The sequence below is a fragment of the Salvelinus fontinalis genome, chromosome 12, assembly GCF_029448725.1.
Source record: "Salvelinus fontinalis isolate EN_2023a chromosome 12, ASM2944872v1, whole genome shotgun sequence".
Classification (NCBI taxonomy): domain Eukaryota; kingdom Metazoa; phylum Chordata; class Actinopteri; order Salmoniformes; family Salmonidae; genus Salvelinus; species Salvelinus fontinalis.
Window position 1 is genome coordinate 16,683,541 of NC_074676.1, and position 26,219 is coordinate 16,709,759.

Here is a 26,219-nt window from a genome sequence, read left to right on the forward strand (position 1 = left end):
TGGAGCTCTGTCAGAGTAACCATCGGGTTCTTGGTTACCTCCCTGACCAAGGCCCTTCTCCCCCGATTGTTCAGTTTGGCCGGGCAGCCAGCTCTAGGTAGAGTCTTAGTGGTTCCAAACTTCTACCATTTAAGAATGATGGAGGCCACTGTGTTCTTTGGGACCTTTAATACTTCAGAAATGTTTGATACCCTTCCCAAGATCCTGTCTCGGAGCTCTACGGACAATTCCTTCGACCTCATGGATTGGTTTTTGCTCTGACATGCACTGTCAACTGTGGGACCTTATATCAACAGGTGTGCCTTTCCAAGTCATGTCAAATCAATTTAATTTACCACAGGTGGACTCAAATTATAGAAACATCTCAAGGATGATCAATGGAAACAGGATGCACCTGAGCTCAATTTCGAGTCTCATAGCAAAGAGTCTGAATACTTTCGTAAATAATGTATTTCTGTTTTTATTTTAAATACATTTGCAAACATTTCTAAAAACCTGTTTTTCCTTTTTTTATGTTGGGGTATTATGTGTAGATTGATGAGGAAATTATTTTATTTAAATCAATTTTAGAATAAGGCTGTAACGTAACAAAATGTGGAACAAGTCAATGGGTCTGAATACTTTCCAAATCCACTGTATATACAAAATAAGTTACAAACAATGTGAAAAAACACACAAAATATCACAATTGGTTTGGTAAAATGTCAGCCATCCTCTCCGGTGCCATTCTTCTACAGTACGTAGACGTCTGTGATTGTTTCAGATTTGGTCCTTACTGGACTAAAAATCTATGTCCATGGACATTGAAATCAAGGCCGGTCTGGATCGCACCAAATCTGGAACCAAACATTGACATCTATAAATTATTTACTTTCAACTTTCAACTTTTTGGGGGGGGCTAGCCTGTTTTCTTGTTATTTTGGCATTAATACCTGTGTCACGACTTCTACCGAAGTCGATGCCTCTCCTTGTTCGGGCGGTGCTCGGCGGTCGACATCGCCGGTCTTCCAGCCATCGCCAATCCATTTTTCATTTTCCATTTGTCTTGTCTTGTTTTCCCACACACCTGGTTCTCATTTCCCTCATTATGTGTTGTGTATTTAACCCTCTGTTTCCCCCATGCCTTTGTGTGGTATTGGTTATTCTGTTTCATGTTATGCGCACGTTAGTCTGTTGCACTGGGTTATTTTAACCCAAATTGTTATTTCGTGTTTATTTTGCTGTGTGCTTTAGGTTCGCCTAAATAAAAGGCTCCATTGGCTACCCAATATCTGCACCTGACTCTCTTACAGCCATTTACGCATACCTGACAACCTGTCACATATCAGTTTGCAAACAATGTAAAATATATATATATATATATATATATATATATATATATATATAATTGAATTAATAAAGCCGCATGCAAACATACAAACATCTTTTTTTGTTTTCTTGAGTAAGGCAGCTCCAAAATGCAGGTGTTCCAGCCTAGCTCAGTGCTTTCTGTGGTGGTGGGTCAAGCCAGCAGAAAGTACAGAGCGTTGTGCCTTGATTGGCTCAGCGTTCTGTCATTCATGGGGACACTATGTCACCGCCAAGTCTTAGGGTAGAGCTAGAAAATTCAAGCCAATGGGAGCTGCCATAGAGTTACATTAAAAGTGCCCATCCAAGAAGGCTCAAGGTCATTGGCCACAAATAAAGTCACGTTATAGCTACAATAGCTTTGATTGGACTGTCAACATCATACTTTCAAAATCTTAGCTTGCAGTCATCATCATGAATCAAGTCGACAATCTACTGGCAAATCATTTTAATCTTTGTCATATGAAAAGAAATAATGAAGAGAAATTACAGATAAAACATATCAGTGCTCATTGGCCATTGGACATAAAGACAGGGGTGGAAAAAGTAAAGATAACTTAATAGAAAATGACTCAAGTAATAGTGAAAGTCACCAGTAAAATACTACTTTAGTATAAGTCTGAAAGTATTTGGTTTTAAATATACTGAAGTATCAAAAGATAAAGTATAAATAATTTCAACTTCCTTATACTAAGCAAACCAGATGGCACAATTTTATTTTCTATTTTTTTATTGACATATAGCCAGGGGCACACTCCAAAACTCAGAAAGAATTTACAAATGAAAAGTTTGTGTTTAGTGAGTCCGCCAGATCAAAGGCAGTAGGGATGACCAGGGACGTTCTCTTGATTAATGTGAAACTGACCATTTTCCTGTCAAAATGAAAATAGTACTTTTGGGTGTCAGGGAATATGTCTGGAGTAAAAAGTACATTATTTTCTTTAGGAATGTAGTAAATGTAAAAGTTGCCAAAAATAAAAATAGCAAAGTAAAGTACAGATACCCCAAAGAACTACTTAAGTAGTACTTTAAAGTATTTTTACTTAAGTACTTTACACCACTGCATAAACATTACACAACAAGTTGGAAATCGCAAATTCAACAATGAGTGGTTTGGAACGAATCAGTGGCTAACTGCAAGCATTGCAAAGCAATCAATATCCTGCTATTCAGTGGAGTGGCTGTGTGGTCCCAAGTCTAAGATTAAGGGTCTCTTTTCCTAGTTTAAAATGATAAACATTCAACATTGGCCATGCTGTCAATGAAGCATGATTTGTGCCGCGCTCAAAACAACTGTTGACTTGGAAATGCAAAATCTGACTTCAGTGAGTTGAAGACAACTGGGAACTCGTGAAAATAAGTTTTGAACTTTCATCCAACTCGGAATTGTAAATCGGGAACTCAGGCCTCTTTCTAGAGCTGCGACCTGAAGATCACTGACGTCATCATGATTCAACCTTTTTTTTCAAGTTCCCAGTTGTCTTGAAAGCACCATAAATCCAGAGAATGTCAGACTTTGATGATAAATTTGATGACAAAATTTGCCCACGAAGGACCGCCGCACCACCTTCCTGTTCAAGTGAGCACAGCACAACAAGGTTAGTCCAAAAATGTATTGTATGCTGCTGCATAAATTATGTAATATACCAGGGAGATATGTATACTCTAGCTAAGGAAATAATACTAAGTGTATGTTGTGTAGTAAGCTGTTAGTAGCCCTAATGCCTCACCCTAATCATTTGGTCTATTTGCACCTCTTAATTGTGCCTACTGGTCTGACTTGGTGGTACACATGTAGCCTATAACCTGTTTTTGAGAAATGTAATCATTGAATATTGTAAGAGCTTTCATCGTCTGCTTATATCCCCCTTTTATTTATCCTACAGTTCTGACTTGGTGTACAGGGAGAACACTGTAAGAACGGCCCAGGTTCTGAATTCTGTCACTGTACATTTCAAAAGTCACTGTACATTTCAAATAGTTATATTGACTTCGTCCGTCCTAGCTTGCTCATTAGTGTCTTAATCGAAAATACAGATTGCCTCTCATACGCTTGTCGTCCCCTTATGCCATAGTTTGTACATCTCAGTTGTCAATAGAAAACACATTTGTTTAAACAAGTCAGCCATATCAGCTATGTTTTTTTAAAGGCAGTAAATGAGGCTGAATTAACTGTTTCACTGCCAGACAAGGCTTCGCTGATAGCCAGGTGTAGCAGTGGTAAGGTGTTGGGAATGCTGTCGGGACTCTGCTGTTGGGACAGCTTTATGTAAGCCCTAACAGTTTGTGGGCAATGTTTGTCACCGTTATAGTGCAATTAATGTATTGTTTCGTGTTGTGTTGTGTAGTAGCTTTGCTGGCATTCATCCCACATTTTTGGGGGGATGCATGCTCCACCAAGATTTACATGCTAAAATCGCAACTGACCCTATCCTGTATCCGCTACATGATTTATGTTAGATCGTTTTCTTGACGGAACATTGGTGCACTTCAGAAATGCGTCTCTCCAACAGCACCATGGAGAGGCGCGCTGGGAATGGACAAGCAAAATATTTAGCACCCCTGCCTTTGACAAAGTGTTCACTGCTTATCAAAGGGTGGCATCAGCGCTCACCTTAAAAACCCATATGGCACTGGTTGAGAGAAATTGTCATTGTTTTGGGGCAGAACTATGTGAGGTTTTATGTGTTGATGTTGGAGATGCGTCCTGGTCAGTTTAGCTCAGAAAATGCTACCTTCGTCAATCTGCCGCCATAGGCGACCACCTAATCCTGCCTAAGGAGTGGGCCGGCCGTGCCTAGGATCCATAAAAACATTACAAAGTTTCATCATCTAAATGGCTGAGCATCTATACTGAGCACAAGCCACCCACCGCAGCCAACAATCAAACATCAGCCAGGCAAAGCCATTTATTAACTCAATGCCTAATCTCCATTAGTCTCCGTTAACTCTCCATAATCCATTTTAGATTACACTGGCTAGCCTCTCTGGATCCACTCCATAGGGCCTACACATTCAACCCCCAGCATTGGCGTTATAATGCATATCATCACATCATTGAACTATAGTGTGAATTATTTGCATCGTCAAAATTAGGATTTAACATTGATGGAATACAATGACTATTATGGTGCAATAAATAGACCTTTATCCAGATATCTACACTGTTTGTTGGCTATATACTCATATCTCTGGACCAGGCTCTGAAACCTGGCACTGCACTATTAGGTAGGTAGGCTACTTTCTTGACTTCTGCATTTCTGTAAAGATAAAACAGAGATAGATATGATATTGCATATAATGCACCCAACTGCTTTTTGAACCTGTCATGTATGTTATAAACTCACAGGTACAAAATGTTGCCTTCATCTCAATGGGTTCTGGGCATCACCTCAAGAGAGCGGCAATATTATCAGTTTGGTGCCAGACAGAAAATATAATTTGATGCGGGTATTAAAAAGTGCTGCGCGCTATCACGCATGCGCATACACTGGGTATTTGAAGAACAGGAAACAACCTTTCAACAGCTCAAAAGCGTAAAGAAACGTGGAAATTGTGAACACTGCCGAAACATCAGAATACGTATACATCGGCAGATAACAGAGATAGAAACAGGGACGAAACGTTGTTTTCAAGTGAAGTCATTTTAATAGTGCTGCTGAGAAACAATTTGTTTGGTTAGCCTGGGTGCGAGGCAAGGGTTGTGTTTGAATCTCCGACTCGAGGGAGGCGCCCTCCTTTTAGCTTGTGCATGTTGAACATTTTATCTTTTTAACTTTTACACCTTTTGGGGAATCTGCTTGAAGATGGGGTGTACTCTGAGCACGGGTGATAAGGCGGCGCAGGAACGCAGTAAAATAATCGACAGGAATTTACGGGACGACGGGGAAAAAGCAGCACGGGAAGTCAAGCTGCTTCTGCTCGGTGAGACCAAGACGGAGTGTCGAACGAATGTTTGAATGGGAAGTTAGCTTGCTGGCTAACCTGAGCTAGCTTATATTGCTTAACTATATCTAACAGTTTTATATAGTTGGTGTACAATAGTTTGATAGTGTTAACATTGACAACTTTGCTGAATGAAATTAAATTGAACAAATCCAAATTGCTAGTTAATGTTAACCTAGTCAATATCTCGCTAACTAGCTACTTAGCTAGCCCTGTTGGATAGCAAACTATTGGCCATGCAGCTAGCCAACTACCCCATCCATAGTTAGCTTTTAACTGGCTAGTTAATCTCTACGGTGTCACGGCTAGCTAACTGTAGTCTCAATCAGGGCCCCGTTTCCCTATAGCGATGGAATGTATTCTTTCGAGTGTTTTAAACTATGCATATTTCCTACAACGGCCGAAGATGTAATGTAATTGCGTTTCCCAAAACACCACGCAGAGAAATCGATCGTTAAGTGCTTTGTTGGAGCATGTCTTTACTGATCGGGTCGAAAGCGAGATGAAAGGCTCTCGGATCATCTTTCTCAATTCAAATATTTCACACTACTGACGACGGAACATCTCCTAGAGTTTACCCAATACATTTCATAAGTCACCGATTTGGAACATTGTGCACATGTTAGGCTACACATCATGAAATGGGCATATATTGAGACAAATCAGACAGTAGCCTAAAAGAAGCAAGTAACTCAATTTAACATTAAATGTATTTCAACATGCTTGAAAGATGCTTATTTTATATTTTAATGTAGTCATCTCACTTGTAATTTGAAGCGTCTCTATATACGTCGCTTGTTTGTATCAGTTGCAGACATCGGCAATATGGTATTGGTAGTCAACTATAGTACTCGGCGGCCACAGAGAGACGGATTAACCATGTTGTTCTATGTTTAGCGGAGATCTGTATAAAGTGACGCGGGAGGGCAGGAAAGCAACAAACGACACATTAGTTGTACTTTCAAGGGAACTGGGAGTGGGGAAATCGAGGTCAAATCGTCCGTGATCTTAGAGGCCGAAGTTTCCAACTTGGAATTCCGAGTCGGATGACCGGGGTTAAACGTTTTTTCACATTCCCCCCCCCCCATTCCCTGTTGTCTGGAACACAGGTCTAAAGTCGGCCATTTCCGAACTCCAAGTTGTTTTGGACGTGTATTGGCTGTTCTAATGCCTAGTTTACGTCGTATTTCATTACGCCGTACATCTTCAGTCTTGCCTCGCTACCGAACGTAAAAGTGTCGTGTTTGTAACGCAAGATGGCGAGCCTGGCCATTTCATTCATGGCAGGATAAATGTATTGTTTCAGGTGACGATAACATTGTTTCTCTAACTCCATAGGAAGTCAAGCTAGCTTGCACTGTAGTGCAGCTAGCTAAAAGCTAGTCTAGGTTGAAGATACCATTGTTTATTATGATGGTAACGACGTTTGTTTTTGGTTATAGTTATTAGGTAGAGGTCGCTAACTACAATGGTATCTTCAGCCTAGCTTTTAGCTAACTAGCTGCTCTGCATTGTACGCTAGCTTGACTAACTATAAACTGAGGGAAAGTATCTATACAAAACATGTTTTATTATTACCTGAAACTATATATTTATCCTGTGTTGGCAGTTGCGGTGGAATACATGAAGTTGCATGTATTTTTTAGAACTATAAACTAATATTTTCAGTCGCATATTTTTCCAGTAGTATATGATTTATTTCATTACTGCGTCCTCTAGCCACGTTGAGCAACATATTGCCACAGAGAATGACACGGCAGCGTTGGTGATATGTCGGTGAATGTGTACATTGACCTGTCCTAACCTCAAATTCCAAGACTTTGACAGCCTTAGTCCTGTGGCCTGATGAGGTTTTAATATAGGGCTCATAACATTTCTTTAACGTAGGGCTCTGGTAGCATCAGGCATTCATTTTCATGCCGATCGAAGCTCTAATCAAATCCAGACATTTATATGCCGGGATAATATTTTATATATTCTTGGGATGGAACATTTGTAAAACAAAGTATTCAACCGTAGTTGAGAACCCAATTTTTAATTACCAAACTTATTTGATAGCAAAAGTGCAAGGGCAACAATATACTGTATTTGGTGCCACTGTAGTGAACGCTAGAATCTAGTAGCAGCCATATGACATATCACACTAGCTAAAATATGAATCCATAACAATCTCGCTGGAAATGGACACAGATTCTTCTACTCTCCTTTTTGATATAAATGATTCCCACAGCATAAGAATACGTTTCTCCTTTTGCTTCTCAAATAGACTTATCTTTTGTGTATACTACTGAAATATTAGATGTGTTTTGTATTTTGCAATTGTGTCTCTTTTGGTTTTGTCCATAGGGACTGAACTCAAGCTCTGAATTTCTCCTTTTCATTAGAATTGTTTTTTTCCCCCCTGAGTGTTTGACAGTGAAACCTGAAGTCCATGCGCACTGTCTGTGTGATGTGTTTACATGCAAATACTCTGCATCCCCAACCTGGCTTCCCAGAAAATGTCCATTGGCAGCTCAGGCAGTCTAGAAGAAGTGTGTACCATTGTGCACGATTAAGGCACATTCCAAGGAAGATGGATAGTGTCATGTTTATGATTCTGGTCTTGGGATGGTTTTTGATACATTTTGTCAATGTAACATACAATGATTACTAGCGCTCATTAAAAAGCTACAGTACATTTGCAAGAAGTGCAACCCAAAGCCACTGTAGGAAACTTCATAATAGATAATTTGGATGCTAACATGGAACTCTATCTACCAGTCTTTCTTCCCTAATCTTGTGATTTTAGCCTGAACTTGGCTGGCCAAGATAACTGAGTAGCTTGTCACTTTCCTTACCCTGTTGGTTGTCTTGAGTCTCTACAACAGGTGGTTGGCGGTTGCTTGGCAACATGCACAGGCTGGTTCACATTACCAGCTGTGAGGGAAACTGTGGGCTAAACAAATGCAACTGGGGCATAATGAAGCACTCTCACCTGACTGCTTCTGGAAGACCTAGCACGGTTAACCAAACTCGCCTGACTCAAAGGCTTGGGGATGAACCAAATGTTACCTGGGCAGTGGCTCTAAGACGAGGCATGATGACCCAAACTTACATGGCTCTAAGAGTATGGGATGAATCTAACTTACCTGCCTACCCCTATGAGCCAGTAGGGTCTTTGGCACAAAGTAGCTTTCCTCAAACATTAGGTGCTCTGCATCCCAGGCATGTTCCAGTCCGTGTCGTGTTAGTTGCCGTATCAGATCTCACACCTGGGGCACAACGCAATGTGTATTCTGTAGGGCTATCTTGGTCGACCGAAAGTCATCTGTTCTTTCAACTAATTGATTGGTTGAAATTTTAAAATGTGTATTTTTCCATATAGGCACACCCTGTGTGTTCAAGGTTATACTATACTGAACAAAAATATAAATGCAACAATTTTACTGGGTTACAGTTCATATAAGGAAATAGTCAATTGAAATTAATTAATTAGCCCCAATCTATGGATTTCACGACTGGGCCAGGGGGCAGCCATAGGTAGGCCTGGGAGGGTTTAGGCCCACAATCTTAGGAGCCAGGCCCACCCACTCAGAATGAGTTTTTCCCCACAAAAGGGCTTTATTACAGCCAAATACTCCAGTTTCATCAGCTGTCCGGGTGGCTTGTCTCAGACTATACCGCAGGTGACGAAGCCGGATGTGGAGGTCCTGGGCTGGCATGGTTACATGTGGTTGTGAGCAGGGCTCACAAATAGCTTTTTTCCTCGCTGTCCCAAAATGCAATTTCAACTGTCCCAAACGGAACTTGAACAGTGACAAATATATGTTTTTTATAAATGCCAACATGGGTCTAGGTCATTTGCAGTGCTTTTAAAGTGATTGGTGTATTTCTAAAACAGCCTATATTGCATAAACTTGTTTATAAACCTTTTTTCATCTTTATGAAAACAGAACAATAACCATTACATTTAATTATCATTGATTAATTTAAGATGTATACAATATCTCAGAGAACAATGTTCGTGTGAACTGGTTACTGAATAAACTTAAGTTAGAGACGTTACATCCTACCACCAGCTGCCCCATTTTTAAACAACTTAACTCAAAAATATACAATAAAGAATGTGTGTTCCCCAGCCTTCACTTTCTCTGCTTCACCCTCGCCTTGACCTTGAGAGCCACCACTTGCTAGCAGCCATGATCTAAAATTAACTTTTTGGTACACCGGTCACTGTGGCAGAGATTAAAAAATACATCTAGCAGCCACAAAAAAAATGTTAGCAGCTAGAATATATTTAGCTGAAATTACACAAAAATGGATTAGCATGCATTGTACGGTTTCTAAAACAATACATTTCTTAAGTCGTGTGAAATATTTCTTTTTTTTCTGATCCTAGCCTTTTAACCAAAATATCAGATGCGACAAATGTTCACCTTCCACCTTTTTAAGGGTGGGAGGTTACCGTGGTAATGCGACTCAAGTCATGTTTGTTCCTGGGCGATTGAGTCTGACTAGTATCCACGTTGCTTCTCTTCCCTAGCATTTTGAAAGTCTAACAATGTTTTGTTCACACGCTAGGTTGTTTTTCAATAATGGCCAAGGAACACAAGGACAACGTCTCACTTCAGTAGACTTACATTTCAAGTAAATGAAACTTTTATGTCTGTGTGCAGCGCTTTTAAAAATGAATCAGACTCTCTGCTCTTCATGTGGGCACGCACAGCCCCCAGCCAGGCAGTGTTGCAGCGCAAGACAGAAATACTTTGCACATTTTAGTGTGCATTTGTTTCAGGTCAGGGAGATACAACCATAATCTCTAGAATATCATAGGAGCTAGCCATAGCCTACATACTATGCAAATGCACACGAAACCTCAGCTCTGGGCCGGCGGGCCCGCAGACAGGTTGGGAGAGTAAAATGTGTATACTAATAGGCCTATTTGCTCAACATTGGAATGATATTATACATTTCCATAACCAAAATATTTAAATTTGCAATGCCTAGCCAGCCATATCATCGTTTGAAACCTGGACGTTTTACATAGCCTATCTTACCTTGGCGCCGGAGAGGATGGCTGCTGTTTTTATTGGCTCTTAACCAGCGTGCTATTTATTTTATTTATTTTTCGCATTGTTTATAACTTTATTGTGTATATGATGTTGCTGCTACCGTCTCTTATGACCGAAAAGAGCTTCTGGACATCAAAACAGATTATTCGCCTCGTATTGGACAAATATTTTTTTATTTTAATAAGTCGGACGGGAAGGATATACTCCAAACATCAGAACTATTACAGACTACAAAGGGAAGCACAGCCGAGAACTGCCCAGTGACACGAGCCTACCAGACGAGCTAAATAACTTCTATGTTAGCTTCGAGGCAAGTAGCACTGACACATGCATGAGCGCATCAGCTGTTCCGGACGACTGTGTGATCACACTCTCCACAGCTGATGTGAGTAAGACGTTTAAACAGGCCAACATTCACTAGGCCGCAGGGCCTAATGGATTACCAGGACGTTAACTCCGAGCATGCGCTGAAGAACGGGCAAGTGTCTACGCTGACACTTTCAACCTCTCCCTGTCGGAGTCTGTAATACCAACATGTTTCAAGCAGAACACCATACTCCCTGTGCCCAAGAACACGACGGTAACCTGCCTAAATGACTACTGACCCATAGCACTCACGTCTGTAGCCATGAAGTGTTTTGAAAGGCTGGTCATTGCGCACATCAACACCATTATCCCAGACACCTAGACACACTCAAATTTGCGTACCGCCCCAACAGATCCACAGATGATGCAATCTCTATTGCACTCCACACTGCCATTTCCCACCTGGACGAAAGGAATACCTATGCGAGAATGCTATTCATTGACTACAGCTCAGCATTCAACACCATAGAGCCCTCAAAGCTCATCACTAAGCTAAGGACCCTGGGACTAAACACCTCCCTCAGCAACTGGATCCTGGACTTCCTGACGGGCCGCCCCCATGTGGTAAGGATAGGCAACAACGCATCCTCCACGCTGATCCTCAACACCACTGTTGTGTCATCGGAAAACTTAATGATGGTTTTGGAGTCGTGCCTGGCCGTGCAGTCATAAGTGTACAGGAGGGAACAGAGCCCGCTAAGGGTGCATGCTCAATCCCCTTCTGTACTCTCTGCTCACTCATGATTGCACGACTCCAACGTCATCAAGTTTGCTGATGACACCACAGTGGTAGGCCTGATTACCAACAACGATGAGACAGCCTATAGGGAGGAGGTCAGACACCTGACCGTGTGGTGCAAGGACAAAAACCCATCCCTCAACGTGATCAAGACAAAGGAGATGATTGTGGACTACAGGAAAAGGAGGACCGAGCATGCCCCCATTAACATCGACGGGGCTGTAGTGTAGCAGGTTGAGAGCTTCATGTTCCTTGGCGTCCACATAACCAACAAACTAACATGGTCCAACACACCAAGACAGCTGTGAAGAGGGCACGACTAAACCTGTTCTCCCTCAGGAGACTAAAGATTTGGCATGGGTCCTCAGATCCTCAAAGTTCTACAGCTGCACCATCGAGAGCCTCCTGACTGGTTGCATTCCTGCCTAGTATGGCAACTGCTCGGCCTCTGACCGCAAGGCACTACAGAGGGTAGTGCGTACGGCCCAGTACTTCACTGGGGTCAAGCTGCCTGGCATCCAGGACCTCTACCAGGCGGTGTCAGAGGAAGGACCTAAAAATGTTCAATGACTCCAGCCACCCTAGTCATAGACTGTTTTCTCTGCTACCGCATGGCGAGCGGTACCGGAGCGCAAAGTCTAGGTCAAGAGGCTTCTAAACAGCTTCCCCCCCAAGCCATAAGACTCCTGAAGATCTAATCAAATGGCTACCCAGGCTATTTGCATTGCCCCTCCCCCCCCACGCTGCTGCTACTCTGTTATTGTCTAAGCATAGTCACTTTAACTCTACCTACATGTACATATTACTTCGACACCGGTGCCCCCACACATTGCCTCTACCGGTACCCCTTGTATATAGCCACATTGTTATTTTACTGCTGCTCTTTAATTATTTGTTATTCTCTTTTTTGGGTGGGGGGAGGGGGGTATTTTTTTAAACTGCATTGTTGGGTAAGGGCTTGTAGGTAAGCATTTCACTGTAAGGTCTGCTACACCTGTTGCATGTAACAAATACGATTTGATTTTAATAGCCTACAGCCAAAATCTGACCATAGAAAAAAAGCAAATATTTCCTGATATGCCATTAAAACCAGCATTTATTCTACTGTCCAAAGGCAGTAAAACACAATCCTTGTTACATTTTCAGATATTCCCTATAAGTTTCTACAATTAGGCTGTATATCCATCTGTCGCAATAATAGAAAACGCTCGCATCAGGTGCGTGTTTTAGAATGGTGTTCTCCCATAATAGCATTTTGGAACATTCACGCAAATGGCTGAGACGAGACGCATTGCTGCGCTTGTAATGTAAATTATTCATAGTTTATCAATTTTTAAGCTAAATGTTGTGATCTTTTTCATTACTCTTCTTTGTTTAAACATTTTAGTATGGCCCCACTGCTGTATGCACTTCTGCAGCACAAAAGTGTTTAGGGACCGGGGAGAGAATGCAAGAACTTTAAACTACTATTTTCGGGGCAGAATTTCCAAATGACATCAGTTTGACCGGTTTGTAAGTTAATAGAAGGTTGTGAGAACAACCCAACATATTTCTGATAAGATTTCAGTTTGGCTTGGATGCATATTTTATGTGGTTTGAAATATGATAAACTTGCTTATAAAGATTGATACTAAATGTGCATTCACATTCACTCAAGATGCTGAAAGAAATCACATTTCTTCTCTCGTGTTCCTGAGTAACGATTAAGCTTACATTTTGGTGTATCATTTTACTGCAAGAAATGGTCCAGATTTCAGTTCCCATTTAACCCCTCTGAACAGTAGGCTACAGTTCCCTTGACGTGCCATAGGCCTGCGTGCCTTCAGAAAGTATTCATACAGTGGCTTATTCCACACTTTTGTTGTTACAGCCTGAATTCAGAATCTATTAAATAGTCTCACTCATCTGCACAGTAACCCATAATGTCAAACTGAACAATTTTTGGTGGTTTAATAAAAAAAGCATTTGGCTTAGGGGTGGACGATATGAAGTAAAATTCAAATCACTATTTTACACTGACCGGACAATAACGATATACTGTCCAATTACATATATATATATATATATATATATATATATATATATATATATATATATATATATATATATATATATATATATATATATATATATATATGAGCCCTTCAAAGTTTATAAATGACAAAACATTGCCTTTTAACCTTACAGAAACAGGAAGTGGGCAATGCACTTTTATTAGTCTTTTTCTGTGGTGAAACTGCACACATGAAAAAAAGTATACGAGTTAAATATGCAGTAAAAAAAAGCTCTCAGGGTGTAAAGAGTATTTGAACTTTTTCCTGACAAATATAAATGCAGTCTTTTTCAGCACAACACCAGTCATTATGAATTTAAGTTGTAAACCTTTTCAAAATAACTTCTTCAAGCCATAACCAGACAGTCTGTTTCTCAGTTCACCGTGTAACAATTCACTACCTCTTCACAAGTTCTGTGCCAGGAACACCAGCCTATTGACAGTTTCTGGCTTCAAAGTTGCCCTGTGGCTTGTGACCACACTGCCCCCAGTGCAAAATGCTATCTGAGGGCCAACTTGTGGCAGGGATGCCTAATGTAAGAAGCTCCCAAGACTCTACATGTTTGCTCATTGTGGCGCAGTGGCAGCTTCTTTCTCTCTCACTTTGGTCCTCTTCAAGAGCGACGTCTCCCACGGCTGTGTTCCCTACCAGGAAGGCTTCTGTCTCAGAGGCAGCTCACATTCACCTCCACCAGCTTCTCAGTGGTCATGTAGGTGGTCTTGAACCTTGGCTCCAGAAAGGTCGCCATGGTGAGCAGCTCATCTGTTTCAGGGTCAGTGTATTTGTCATTCAAGTAATTTAGGACCCTCATCTTAATCTCTCGGGTCAGTTTGGCTTCGCCCTCATTTGATTTCAGAACCTCGTCTTGAACAAATGGAGACCCGGCTTCATATAGGAGACACACACGTATGTCTCTCCTGACAGGGCGTCTGTGAAAAGCTGGACGGGCTTAAGTGCTGCCGTGATAGATTCAAAGACCTTAATGTCTTGCCAGGAGGGTGCAAGGTGCAGTCACTTTAGTTTTAGTTTTTTCTGCTGCCAGGACTTGTGTGATGGCCTTTTCCTGCTCCAGGACTCTTTCCATCTGCAGTCGGGATTCTGCGATGTGCTTGTAGAGGGGCAGGCTCAGTTAATCCTGTGCTCTTGTCATGGCCTTCTGCCTCTTCCACCTCGGAAAATGGGCTGACCACTTGCTCACTTCGGTGTCCTGGGAAACCCGAGGTTCGTTTTGGATGCTCCTCTCTGAAAAATAAAATGGTGAGAAATAATTACATATGAATCACAATCATTCAATATAAATTACATTGCATCTGATGTAATTACAACAATTTACAGCATGGACACTGGACACGATTACAATTGAATCCATCTATAGATTTAGATACACCTGTAGTGATTGTGAGCGCTATGTTGCTTTAGAAGACATTTATTGAGTAGGCTATTTATTATTGAAAGAGGATATATTGAAACCATAGGCTAATGTATCAATTATAAATAAAAGCATTGTAGTCCATGTAATGTTTGTATATTGCACACACTTACAAATTATAGATTTGCATAGCTGTATATATTCGGCTTAACGTATAAGAAGGATCCGGCAGGGTCGTCAGCTATAACTTTTAAGGAGTACAATAGTTCTGTATTAAGTTATTTTTCTACCAAGTTCTGTTTTGGATGTTGAGACTTACCAATAGCAATGTGTAGTCTGAAACACCCTAGTCTTGTCCATTTGTTCAGCTCCAATGCTTTGACGGTGTTCTGTCGGTAGTCATACATACTTTGCGCTACTCTTTTTCAAGCCCGAGGATGAAAATGCCTCCCTCAGCACAGACCAGTCCAGAGTAGACTTTGCGAGTTCACTGTCATGCAGCCTCTGAATGTTGGAGGGAAAATGGAGCAGAGCTTCGCCACAGGCATGCGTGTAACTTTACAGCGAAGACAACTGCTTGTCTCTAGCCTAAACGATGCTTGCTTCCAGCGCATTTGATAGAATTTCACAAACCATGTTGCGAGCCGTTTTAAATTAATCCCGGGTCGCCGATTTATTGTTTTGATAACAAACGTTGTTATGTTACCTAGCTAAAAACCTGTTAACTTGACAATAGGTTTAGGCAAATTTTGATTTGGCACAGGAAAAAAGGAAAAAGGTCTGCTACCCATGAGTAGTGCTTCAAAAAGTAGTTCATATAGGCCTAAACTATATATCAATTTCTTTCTGGTGCGTAATGTTTAAAAAGGGAGCAATGTGTGTTTGTGAGCGACAGGTGTGTATGAGAGTGAGGGAGAAGGTGTGTGTGTGTCTGTTAACTGAAGAGTGAAGGTTTCATGCCGTTTTCTCCTTACTGACATGCAGATCATTTATGCGTGTGTATCACAGGAGGTTTGTGGCACCTTAATTGGGGAGTACACGCTTGCGGTAATGGCTGGAGTGGAATGGTATCAAACATGGTTTCTATGTGTTTGATGCCATTTATTATGAGCCGTCCTCCCTTAAGCAGCCTCCACTGATGTATATTCCTTCCTCCCATTCCTCTAGCCAAATCACAGGTAGGCCTTTGCAAATATTAGCAAATCAGCCATTCTATGCAGTATTCTATTATACACTGAACAGTGAAGTTCAGTTCAATGTGTAGTATTGAGTAGAAGTGTGCTTTATTTGATTATTTTTTTTCTCCTCAGAGGTATCGCGATACTACTCAGTATCATGATACTTGGCCTGGTATCGTTGTAAAACACTTGTTTTTTTTATTATTGTGACATTCCTACTCATATCAATGTTTGCCAAAGTGGATGTGACGCTGTGGATGGTGTACACAACCAGTTAGCCAGAGTATAATGTGGGATACTAAGTCTTCAGCATGCCAGAGCTATAAGCTCATTGGTAGGAAGATGCAGTTAATTAATCCTATTAAACTAGAGCCTGACGAACTCCCTTTAGGGCAGATCAGACACTTGTTTTCCCAACACTGAATACCTATGAGCTACTCAGTCCCTGGACAGGTTAGTCTCATAGGGCCTTGTGCAAAATGTGAGTTAGGCTTACATGTTAGGATCTAGCCCAATAGCTCAAGTCAAAACAGCCATGAATGAATGGAGAATGTTAAGTCTATCACTCATTAATTGGCCTCCTCCCTTCTCTTTCCCTCTGTCCCTGTCTCTCTCAGGTGCTGGGGAGTCAGGGAAGAGTACCATTGTCAAACAGATGAAGTAAGTTTCTCGTTATCTAAATAGTTTACAGAAATGTTCACTTTAGGTGTATCAATGTCGTTCCATAACACATTTGAATAACAGGCAATAGGCCTAGTTTGTTCATGCTTTCTTTCTCTCTCCTGTTGTCCTACTCTGCCACGTCTTGCTACTTTCCCTCGCTCTCTCCCTCCCCTCCCAGGATCATCCATGAGGCGGGCTATTCAGAGGAGGAGTGTAAGCAATACAAGGCGGTGGTGTACAGCAACACCATCCAGTCCATCATCGCCATCATCAGAGCCATGGGGCGCCTCAAGATAGACTTCGCTGAAGCAGCCAGAGCGGTGAGTGGAGTAGGACACTGGGAGATCTACACACTGATTCAAGAGCAGTTTTGTGCTTTTATTTTTTACTCCTTATAGTTAAGATGAGGTTTTGTGAGGGCAAGCTGATCCTAGATCTGTGCCTGGCAGTTCAGGAGTGGTGGTTAGTCTATTGGGTCAAATGGCAGGGGATAGGGTTTGGCTATAAGAGGCACGGGTAGGGTTGATGGTAGTTTTAATGGAGAGGTGAAGAAAAGTAATTCCCAGCTCAACCTCTAGCCCTGACCTCAAAAAGATACAAATTTGTGCTATTTCATAGATGGATAAAGTTAATGGGTGGAAGTAAACAATATACACTGCTCAAAAAAATAAAGGGAACACTTAAACAACACAATGTAACTCCAAGTCAATCACACTTCTGTGAAATCAAACTGTCCACTTAGGAAGCAACACTGATTGACAATAAATTTCACATGCTGTTGTGCAAATGGAATAGACAAAAGGCGGAAATTATAGGCAATTAGCAAGACACCCCCAATAAAGGAGTGATTCTGCAGGTGGTGACCACAGACCACTTCTCAGTTCCTATGCTTCCTGGCTGATGTTTTGGTCACTTTTGAATGCTGGCGGCGCTTTCACTCTAGTGGTAGACTCCGTCTCATGCTACAACCCACACAAGTGGCTCAGGTATTGCAGCTCATCCAGGATGGCACATCAATTTTTGCAGAGCCCTGCAAAATGACCTCCAGCAGGCCACAAATGTGCATGTGTCTGCTCAAACGGTCAGAAACAGACTCCATAAGGGTGGTATGAGGGCCCGACGTCCACAGGTGGGGGTTGTGCTTGCAGCCCATCACCCTGCAGGACGTTTGGCATTTGCCAGAGAACACCAATATTGGCAAATTCGCCACTGGCGCCCTGTGCTCTTCACGGATGAAATCAGGTTCACACTGAGCACATGTGACAGAGTCTGGAGACGCCGTGGAGAACGTTCTGCTGCCTGCAACATCCTCCAGCATGACCGGTTTGGCGGTGGGTCAGTCATGGTGTGGGGTGGCATTTCTTTGTGGGGCCGCACAGCCCTCCATGTGCTCACCAGAGGTAGCCTGACTGCCATTAGGTACCGAGATGAGATCCTCAGAGCCCTTGTGAGACCATATGCTGACACATGCACATTTGTGGCCTGCTGGAGGTCATTTTGCAGGGATCTGGCAGTGCTCCTCCTTGCACAAAGGCGGAGGTAGCGGTCCTGCTGCTGGGTTGTTGCCCTCCTACGGCCTCCTCCACGTCTCCTGATGTACTGGCCTGTCTCCTGGTAGCGCCTCCATGCTCTGGACACTACGCTGACAGACACAGCAAACCTTCTTGCCACAGCTCGCATTGATGTACCATCCTGGATGAGCTGCACTACCTGAGCCACTTGTGTGGGTTGTAGACTCCGTCTCATGCTACCACTAGAGTGAAAGCACCGCCAGCATTCAAAAGTGACCAAAACATCAGCCAGGAAGCACAGGAACTGAGAAGTGGTCTGTGGTCACCACCTGCAGAATCACTCCTTTATTGGGGGTGTCTTGCTAATTGCCTATAATTTCCGCCTTTTGTCTATTCCATTTGCACAACAGCATGTGAAATTTATTGTCAATCAGTGTTGCTTCCTAAGTGGACAGTTTGATTTCACAGAAGTGTGATTGACTTGGAGTTACATTGTGTTGTTTTAAGTGTTCCCTTTATTTTTTTGAGCAGTGTAGCTCAACTTTACCCAGCCAGGTTACCAGAAGGTCTGCGAGGAATCTTAGGTTTAAACAATAGGGAGAATGTCTGAATAAACCCTACCTTATTGCTTCTGCCTCCTAACCGTTAGTTGTTTCATGTCCCCTACCAGGATGATGCTCGTCAGCTGTTTGTGCTGGCGGGATCGGCAGAGGAGGGCTTCATGACCGGTGAGCTGGCCGGAGTCATCCAGCGCCTCTGGAAGGACGGGGGGGTCCAGGCCTGCTTCGGCCGCTCACGAGAGTACCAGCTCAATGACTCGGCTGCCTAGTGAGTATCTCACACACACACACACACACACGCGCACACGCACACGCACACACACACACAGTCCTGCTTCAGAAAGTACACTAACCTCCTCCACACAACTGCAACATTCAATAAACTGCTAACACTGACTCCCAATCCATCATTCTCTCCCAGTTATCTGAATGACCTGGACAGGATAGCCCACGGAGCGTACGTGCCCACCCAGCAAGACGTGCTGAGGACCAGGGTGAAGACCACCGGCATCGTGGAGACTCATTTCACCTTCAAAGACCTCCACTTCAAGTGAGACAGTCCCCAGTGTACCCACTCTAAGGGTGCATCTCTATAGTGTCTGAAACCACCTCATTTAACAGCTGTACCCACTAGTGCTCCTTTTTGACAAACACCAATGTTACACTAGTGTATACACCCTTGTGTTATACAAGAAAAATTGTGACAGTAAAGACTTGTGAAGAACAGCATCAACAACCTCTGCATAATCAAAACAGCTACTTTGTGAGAAGGTGTTAATGTTCAGTTAGCTATTATGTAAAAGACCAGTGGCCTGGCTTTGGCCACATGTGAGAACAGGTATGCCAGCACCATGGTCCAGTGATGAACGTGTGCCGGCCCACGTAGATGGAAACAGAAAAGTCTGAGCCTTGTGGGTAAAACACTGAGGTAAATCCTGTATGGAGATGCGCCATAAGGGGGTCTCAACAGGCGAACCGAACGAAGGTGCTCGCATACTCACTTAAAATACCTTCGCTTGGAAAAACTAGAACAAAACAACAATAGTACTTGGTCCATTTTGAGACACTGTAGCCAGTATACACTTCATCAAAGTCAGAATGAATCTAAGATAACTCATGAAATCTGTCATTAATTTAAAAGTTTTTGCCAAGGAGATCTTAGTCGTGAAATTTTACATCTAAGATGTTTGGTGTAGTATTTCCCAATGGCAAAAATGTCCATGAAAACAAGTCTCTGGTTGAATGACAACTAAGACCTTATTGAAGAATCCCTACAGTTGACCAATCAGACGAAGGGGCGTGAACTTCAGCCCCCGACTTCAACTGGCCTCAAAAAAATAAAATATCTGTGCTCGAACAGCCCCCCAAAAACCTTAATGACTTCCAAAACTAACAGGAACGTCAGAAAATGTTATTTGCACAAACTCTTCTGAACTGTTTTGGCTGGGAAGCATGTGGACGCCTTAAGCCAGCTGATGACACCCTCTAGTCTACAGAGGGTTCAGTTCAGGGCTAAAGTTTGCCAGCTGTAGTGTTCATGAGGAGTGTGTTGGTTTGTGAGAGAATGCAAAACGTTTAATGTAGAGCTGTTTGAAAATACTTTTTGAGTATGTGTTTGCTCATGCGTACTAACAGTCCATATGTGTTTTCTCCCCAGAATGTTTGACGTGGGGGGTCAGAGGTCCGAGAGGAAGAAGTGGATACACTGCTTTGAGGGAGTCACCGCCATCATCTTCTGTGTGGCACTCAGTGACTACGACCTTGTGCTGGCCGAGGATGAGGAGATGGTGAGACTCATCCCTTGCTCATCAGTCATTGATTTTGCTCTCCCACACTCCCTCTCTAATCCTTATACACTCTCACTCACGCTTCGGTCATCTTTCATTCTTTCTCATATGAAACAAGTGTTCATTTATCCACAGATCCAGTTTCACATTTTCTGCCCCTATTGCGTCAGGAAGACAGAACTACATCAGAACCATAGCAACAGTTGTGAAATATGTTTTCTATGCCTTTAAAAAAAAACATTATTTCAAAGAACAAACTTGTATGGTGTGATACCCACAAACATGTGTAACTAAAAGCATTGTGTGGTTGTCTTTCTGTCCCTCAGAACCGGATGCATGAGAGCATGAAGCTGTTTGACTCCATCTGCAACAACAAGTGGTTCACAGACACCTCCATCATCCTCTTCCTCAACAAGAAGGATCTGTTTGAGGAGAAGATCCAGAAGAGTCCTCTCACTATCTGTTACCCGGAGTACGCAGGTAAGACACACGTATATGTATCACTATCAGCTACTCTACAAATCATCTTGAATCCCACATTTTAGTGAAACTGTGCTAAGCCTTGCTCAGGTTGAACGCACAGCGAGTTCCAGGTCATCTTAAACTTCACAACGTGACTCCAATTATCAGATCTCACCACACCTGCAGTCAATTCTGTTTTTCCTGTGTTTTTATATCATACTGTAAAACAGCTGATGAAACTAACACTTCAAAAGTGTAAAAACATTTGTTCAGTGTTATTTCCTGATAGTTGCTGGTTGAAAATACAATCTACACAGGACCTTCTAATCAGCAGGTTTGCATGGGCGGAGGTTACAGCTTTCCATGGTGACATCACCATGTGCTTAATTGTTTGATAGGCCAATAACGGCTAGTTTTCAGTTCTCTCCACTCAGGCCACTCGCAGATAGTCTGAGCAAAATTCTTCCTTGAGAAATATTTAGCTAACAAGCTATTTTTGCCCATATTTTATTTTTATGGAAATCTATAACAGTAAGGTACTTCTTTGTTACCCAGAAATGATTTGAAATTGAAATAATGGCTGCATAGGGCCTTTAACATCTCAGGAACTCACAATGGTGAAGGTAAAAGACTAAACTAATTTATGGCTGTCTCCCTTTGTCCTTGCCCCGACTTTCCAAGGCTCCAACACGTACGAGGAGGCAGCAGCCTACATCCAGTGTCAGTTTGAGGACCTGAACAAGAGGAAGGACACCAAGGAGATCTACACCCACTTCACCTGTGCCACCGACACCAAGAATGTGCAGTTTGTCTTCGACGCAGTCACCGACGTCATCATCAAGAACAACCTGAAGGACTGTGGCCTCTTCTAGGGTAGTCTGAACATTAATATATCTTATAACATGTTAGACACTCAATGTTCTTGAAAGGCAATTACATGTTGTAATAATAAAGGGGTTGTATTAAGACTTTCTAGAGTCTGGCCTGGACAGATGCTCAATTCCAAATCAGCCTCTCTAGCCTGATGCCATTGTGTAGGTCTGAAACGATTGCATAGGCAGTATGGCATGGTACCTAGTATATCATCGATGTGCTCTAAACATTGTTTTACCTTCTTCCTGTACAGGCAGTGTGGTGGCCAGCGTGTGTTCAGTGACCATTTTCTTTGGGACGTCTGTGGCTGGAGGGGGTTGGATCATGGACACTTTGTAGAGAACCTCACTTTTAACCTCTTAACTTTAAACTCAAAGTTTTTAAAATGCCATGTAGAAAACGTTTGTCTAAAATATTTGTACAACTGTCACTATGGCTGGAGTTTTTCACTGTTTTTAAGATGTTTTTGTTTTAACCGGTCAAGTTATTTAAAAAAAAAAAGGATGGAGGGTGGCCTTTGCATTTGTTTCTTCTAGGAAAGGAATGGACACATTTTTCTGTTTAGGTACTTGTGCCTTTGCATGCCTTAGTTCCAGTGTTTTGTTTTTTGGGCTAAATGGTAGATGTTATAATTGAATACAACCCCCCCCCCCCCACCCCCCCACACAAAAAAAACATATCTCAATATTTGGGTTCTGTGACTGATGGCTTCTGAGAATTAGTGTCCATGGAATTAATGAAAAAGACCAATTTTAAGACCAACTTGCTCTTGATAGACCAATTCACACTGACACTGTGAGCGTTGTGTGCATGACTGTGTGTGAGTGCCTTTGCTGCATCACTGTTTGCTTGTGTGAATGTGTGCAGCTGTGTGCATGAATGTGTTTGAATGTGTGTGGACATACAGTACCAGTCAAAAGTTTGGACACACCTACTCATTCAAGGGGATTTCTTTTATTTTTACTATATTCTACATTGTAGCATAATAGTGAAGACATCAAAACTATGATATAACAGATATGGAATCATGTAGTAACTAAAAATGTGAATCAATCTATTTCAAATGTTTCTTTGAAGTAGCCACCCTTTGCTTTGATGACAGCTTTGCACACTCTTGGCATTCTTTCAACCAGGTTCATCTGGAATGCTTTTCCAACAGTCATGAAGGAGTTCCCACATGCTGGGCACTTGTTGGCTGCTTTCATTCACTCTGCATTCCAACTCATCCCAAACCATCTCATTTGGGTTGAGGTCAGGTGATTGTGGAGGTCAGGTCATCTGATACATCACTTGCCTTGGTTAAATAGCCCTTACACCGCCTGGAGGTGTGTTGGGTCATTGTCCTGTTGAAAACAAATGATTGTCCCACTAAGTGCAAACCAGATGGGATTGTGTATCGCTGTGGTAGCCATGTTGGTTGAGTGTGCCCTGAATGATAAATCACAACAGTGTCACCAGCAAAGCACTATCACACCACCACCTCAATGCTTCACGGTAGGAACCACACATGCAGAGATCATCCGTTCACCAACTCTGCATCTCACGAAGACACAGTGGTTGGAAAACAAAAATCTCAAATTTGGACTCAGACCAAAGGACAGATTTCTACTGGTCTAATGTCCATTGCTCATGTATTTGGCCTTAGCATGTCTCTTATTGGTGTCATTTTTAGTAGTGGTTTCTTTGCAGTAATTTGACCATGAAGGCCTGATTCACTCTGAACAGTTGACATGTCTGTTACTTGAACTCTGTGAAGCATTTATTTGGGCTGCAATTTCTGAGGCTGGTAACTTCTTTCCTGTGGTGATCCTCATGAGAGCCAGTTTCATCACAGCGCTTGATGGTTTTTGCGAGTGCACTTGAAGAAACATTCAAAGTGCTTGAAATGTTCTGCATTGACTGACCATGTATGTCGTAGAGTATTGGACTGTCGTTTCTCTTTGCTTATTTTAACTATTCTTGCCATAATATGGACTTGGTTGGACTATCTTCTGTATACCAACCCTAGTCACAACACAACTGATTGGCTCCATCGCGTTACGGAAAGAAATTCCACAAATGTACTTCTAACAAGGCACACTTGTTAATTAAAATGCATTCTAGGTGGCAACCTCATGAAGCTGGTTAAGAGAATACCAAGAGTGTGCAAAGCTGTCAAGGCAAAGGGTGGCTGCTTTGAAGAATCTCAAATATAACATATTTTGATTTGTTTAACTTTTTTGGTTATGACATGATTCCATTTGTTAATTCATAGTTTTGATGTCTTCACTATTATTCTACAGTGTAGAAAATAGTCAAAATAAACCCTTGAATGAGTAGGTATCAACTTTTGACTTGTGTAATGTAAGTACAAAGGGACTTAATTACTTTTACTTGTCATCCTTTCTGTCTGGTTTCTGGAAAAGTGACCAAAAAGTCAACCTAAAATGTAATTTGACATCACATCGTTGGGGTGATGTTGGGGCGGTAACATTCCTACACCAAATCATTTTAAAGAAACTTTGAAAAGAGGATGACAGCATGCTACAGCATTGTAGCAGACAGGATCATAGATATAATGTGCAAAGCTAGACAAAGGGAGGTGGATGGGTGGGAGTGCACTGTTATGATGATGACTACGATATGATTCGTAATGGTTTCAGGTTACATATCTGGCCCCACCCCTCGGTTTCCATTGGGTGGGGACGTTAGGGGACTAATTTGCATAATTTTGCTAATAAATAGTTGCTGTGGTGAAACCACAGCATCCTTCACAATGATTACCTGTGTTTCTTGTTAATTTTGGGAGACTGAAAAACAAACAAAAGACAGCCACCTTTTGGCTTGCAACATTGACATAAAATAAGTATACCAAACATTAGGAACACGTTCCTATTATTGAGTCCTGCCTTTAGAACAGCCTCAATTCATCAGGGCATGGACTCTCCTAGGTGTCGAAAGCGTTCCACAGGGATGCTGGCCCATGTTGACTACAATGCTTCCCACAGTTGTGTCAAGTTAGCTGGTTGTCCTTTGGGTGGTGGACCATTCTTGATATACACGGGGGGAAACCAGCAACGTTACAGTTCTTGACAGAATCAAACAAGCGCGCCTGGCACCTACCACCATACCCCGGTCAAAGGAAACCAAATATTTTGTCTTGCTCTTTCACCTGTAATGGCACACATACACAATCCATTTCTCCATTGTCTCAACTTAAAAATTCTTATTTAACTTGTCTCCTCCCCTTCATCTATGCTGATTTGAAGTGGATTTAACAAGTGACATCAATAAAGGATCATAGCTTTCACCTGATCAGTATGTCATGGAAAGAGCAGGTGTTCTTAATGATTTGAAGTGGGAAATACACTCCACAAATTTGCATTGAACAATGTGGTAATTTATAACATTAGTTCACAGCACCCTCTATAGGTGATCAATGCATACTGCATACTATACTGCTGGTCTGTTGTAGTAGTACATTAACATCAGTGATTTTTCTTCTGCAAAAAAACAAGCACACAAGGAATCCTCAAGAAGACTAAACTGATGGGCATCACGAATACATTCAGAGGAAGTTATCCACTCAGTTCTTCTACATATACAAGACAAACCTAGAGCTAAATTTCTAGATATGCCATACAGCCATTATGACTTGTTACTCACTTTGTTCTCTAGCATACACTTTAACCCACATGCATGTCTGTGGCAATGGTTGGTTGGATTTTGGTCCCTAGACCACTCAAGTCTCAACAACACCTTTCCCTTGTGTAAGTTCAACTTCTCAGGGACCACATTATGATAAAGAATTCTGCATGCACACATATCAGTAGATTGCTATGACACTGATGTGGTTCCTGAGAGTTTAAAACTATTTTCCAGGCATTGTGGTCTATCATCTAAAACAAGACCAAGTCAATAAAAACTCCCCAAGATGCCATACGTACCCTACTTCCTGGTAAACACGTGCTTACAACTCAATGTGTTGCATGGCAATAGATTTTTCTGTTTTCTAATGTTAACTAAGTTCAGTTTGCTTCATTGTTTGCTAAAGTAAGAACACTTAACTACTGGATTCACCATATTTCAGATAACTTTCATTGAGTCTGCCAGTGTCGGTGTGCCAAGTGATAAGACTGGAGAAGTGAACAGACCGCTAGCTGCAAAAAAGATCTATGTGTAGATTCCATTTTACGTGTGAGCGATCCTGGGAAGTGAACCCACTACCCAGGCGTTACAAGCGCCATGCTCTTATCAACTGAGATACAAAGGACCAGTAGGTGAGCAGCCTATCCTTACCCTTTGGTACAGATTGCACTAAAGTCATGGTGAGAA

At 42.0% G+C, this 26,219-nt stretch overlaps 1 protein-coding gene across 1 annotated transcript; it reads left to right on the forward strand.

Annotated features, from left to right (window-relative positions):
- Positions 1-4,827: 4,827 nt before the first annotated feature.
- LOC129866889 (guanine nucleotide-binding protein G(i) subunit alpha-1-like) lies at positions 4,828-24,664 on the forward strand. The gene is made up of 9 exons (XM_055939904.1): positions 4,828-5,271; positions 16,667-16,709; positions 16,891-17,032; positions 18,894-19,051; positions 19,205-19,333; positions 20,441-20,570; positions 20,897-21,050; positions 21,714-21,905; positions 22,159-24,664. The coding sequence occupies exons 1-8, from the start codon at positions 5,154-5,156 to the stop codon at positions 21,902-21,904; spliced, it is 1,065 nt and encodes a 354-aa protein (XP_055795879.1). The 5' UTR covers positions 4,828-5,153; the 3' UTR covers position 21,905; positions 22,159-24,664.
- The last annotated feature ends 1,555 nt before the right edge of the window (positions 24,665-26,219 follow it).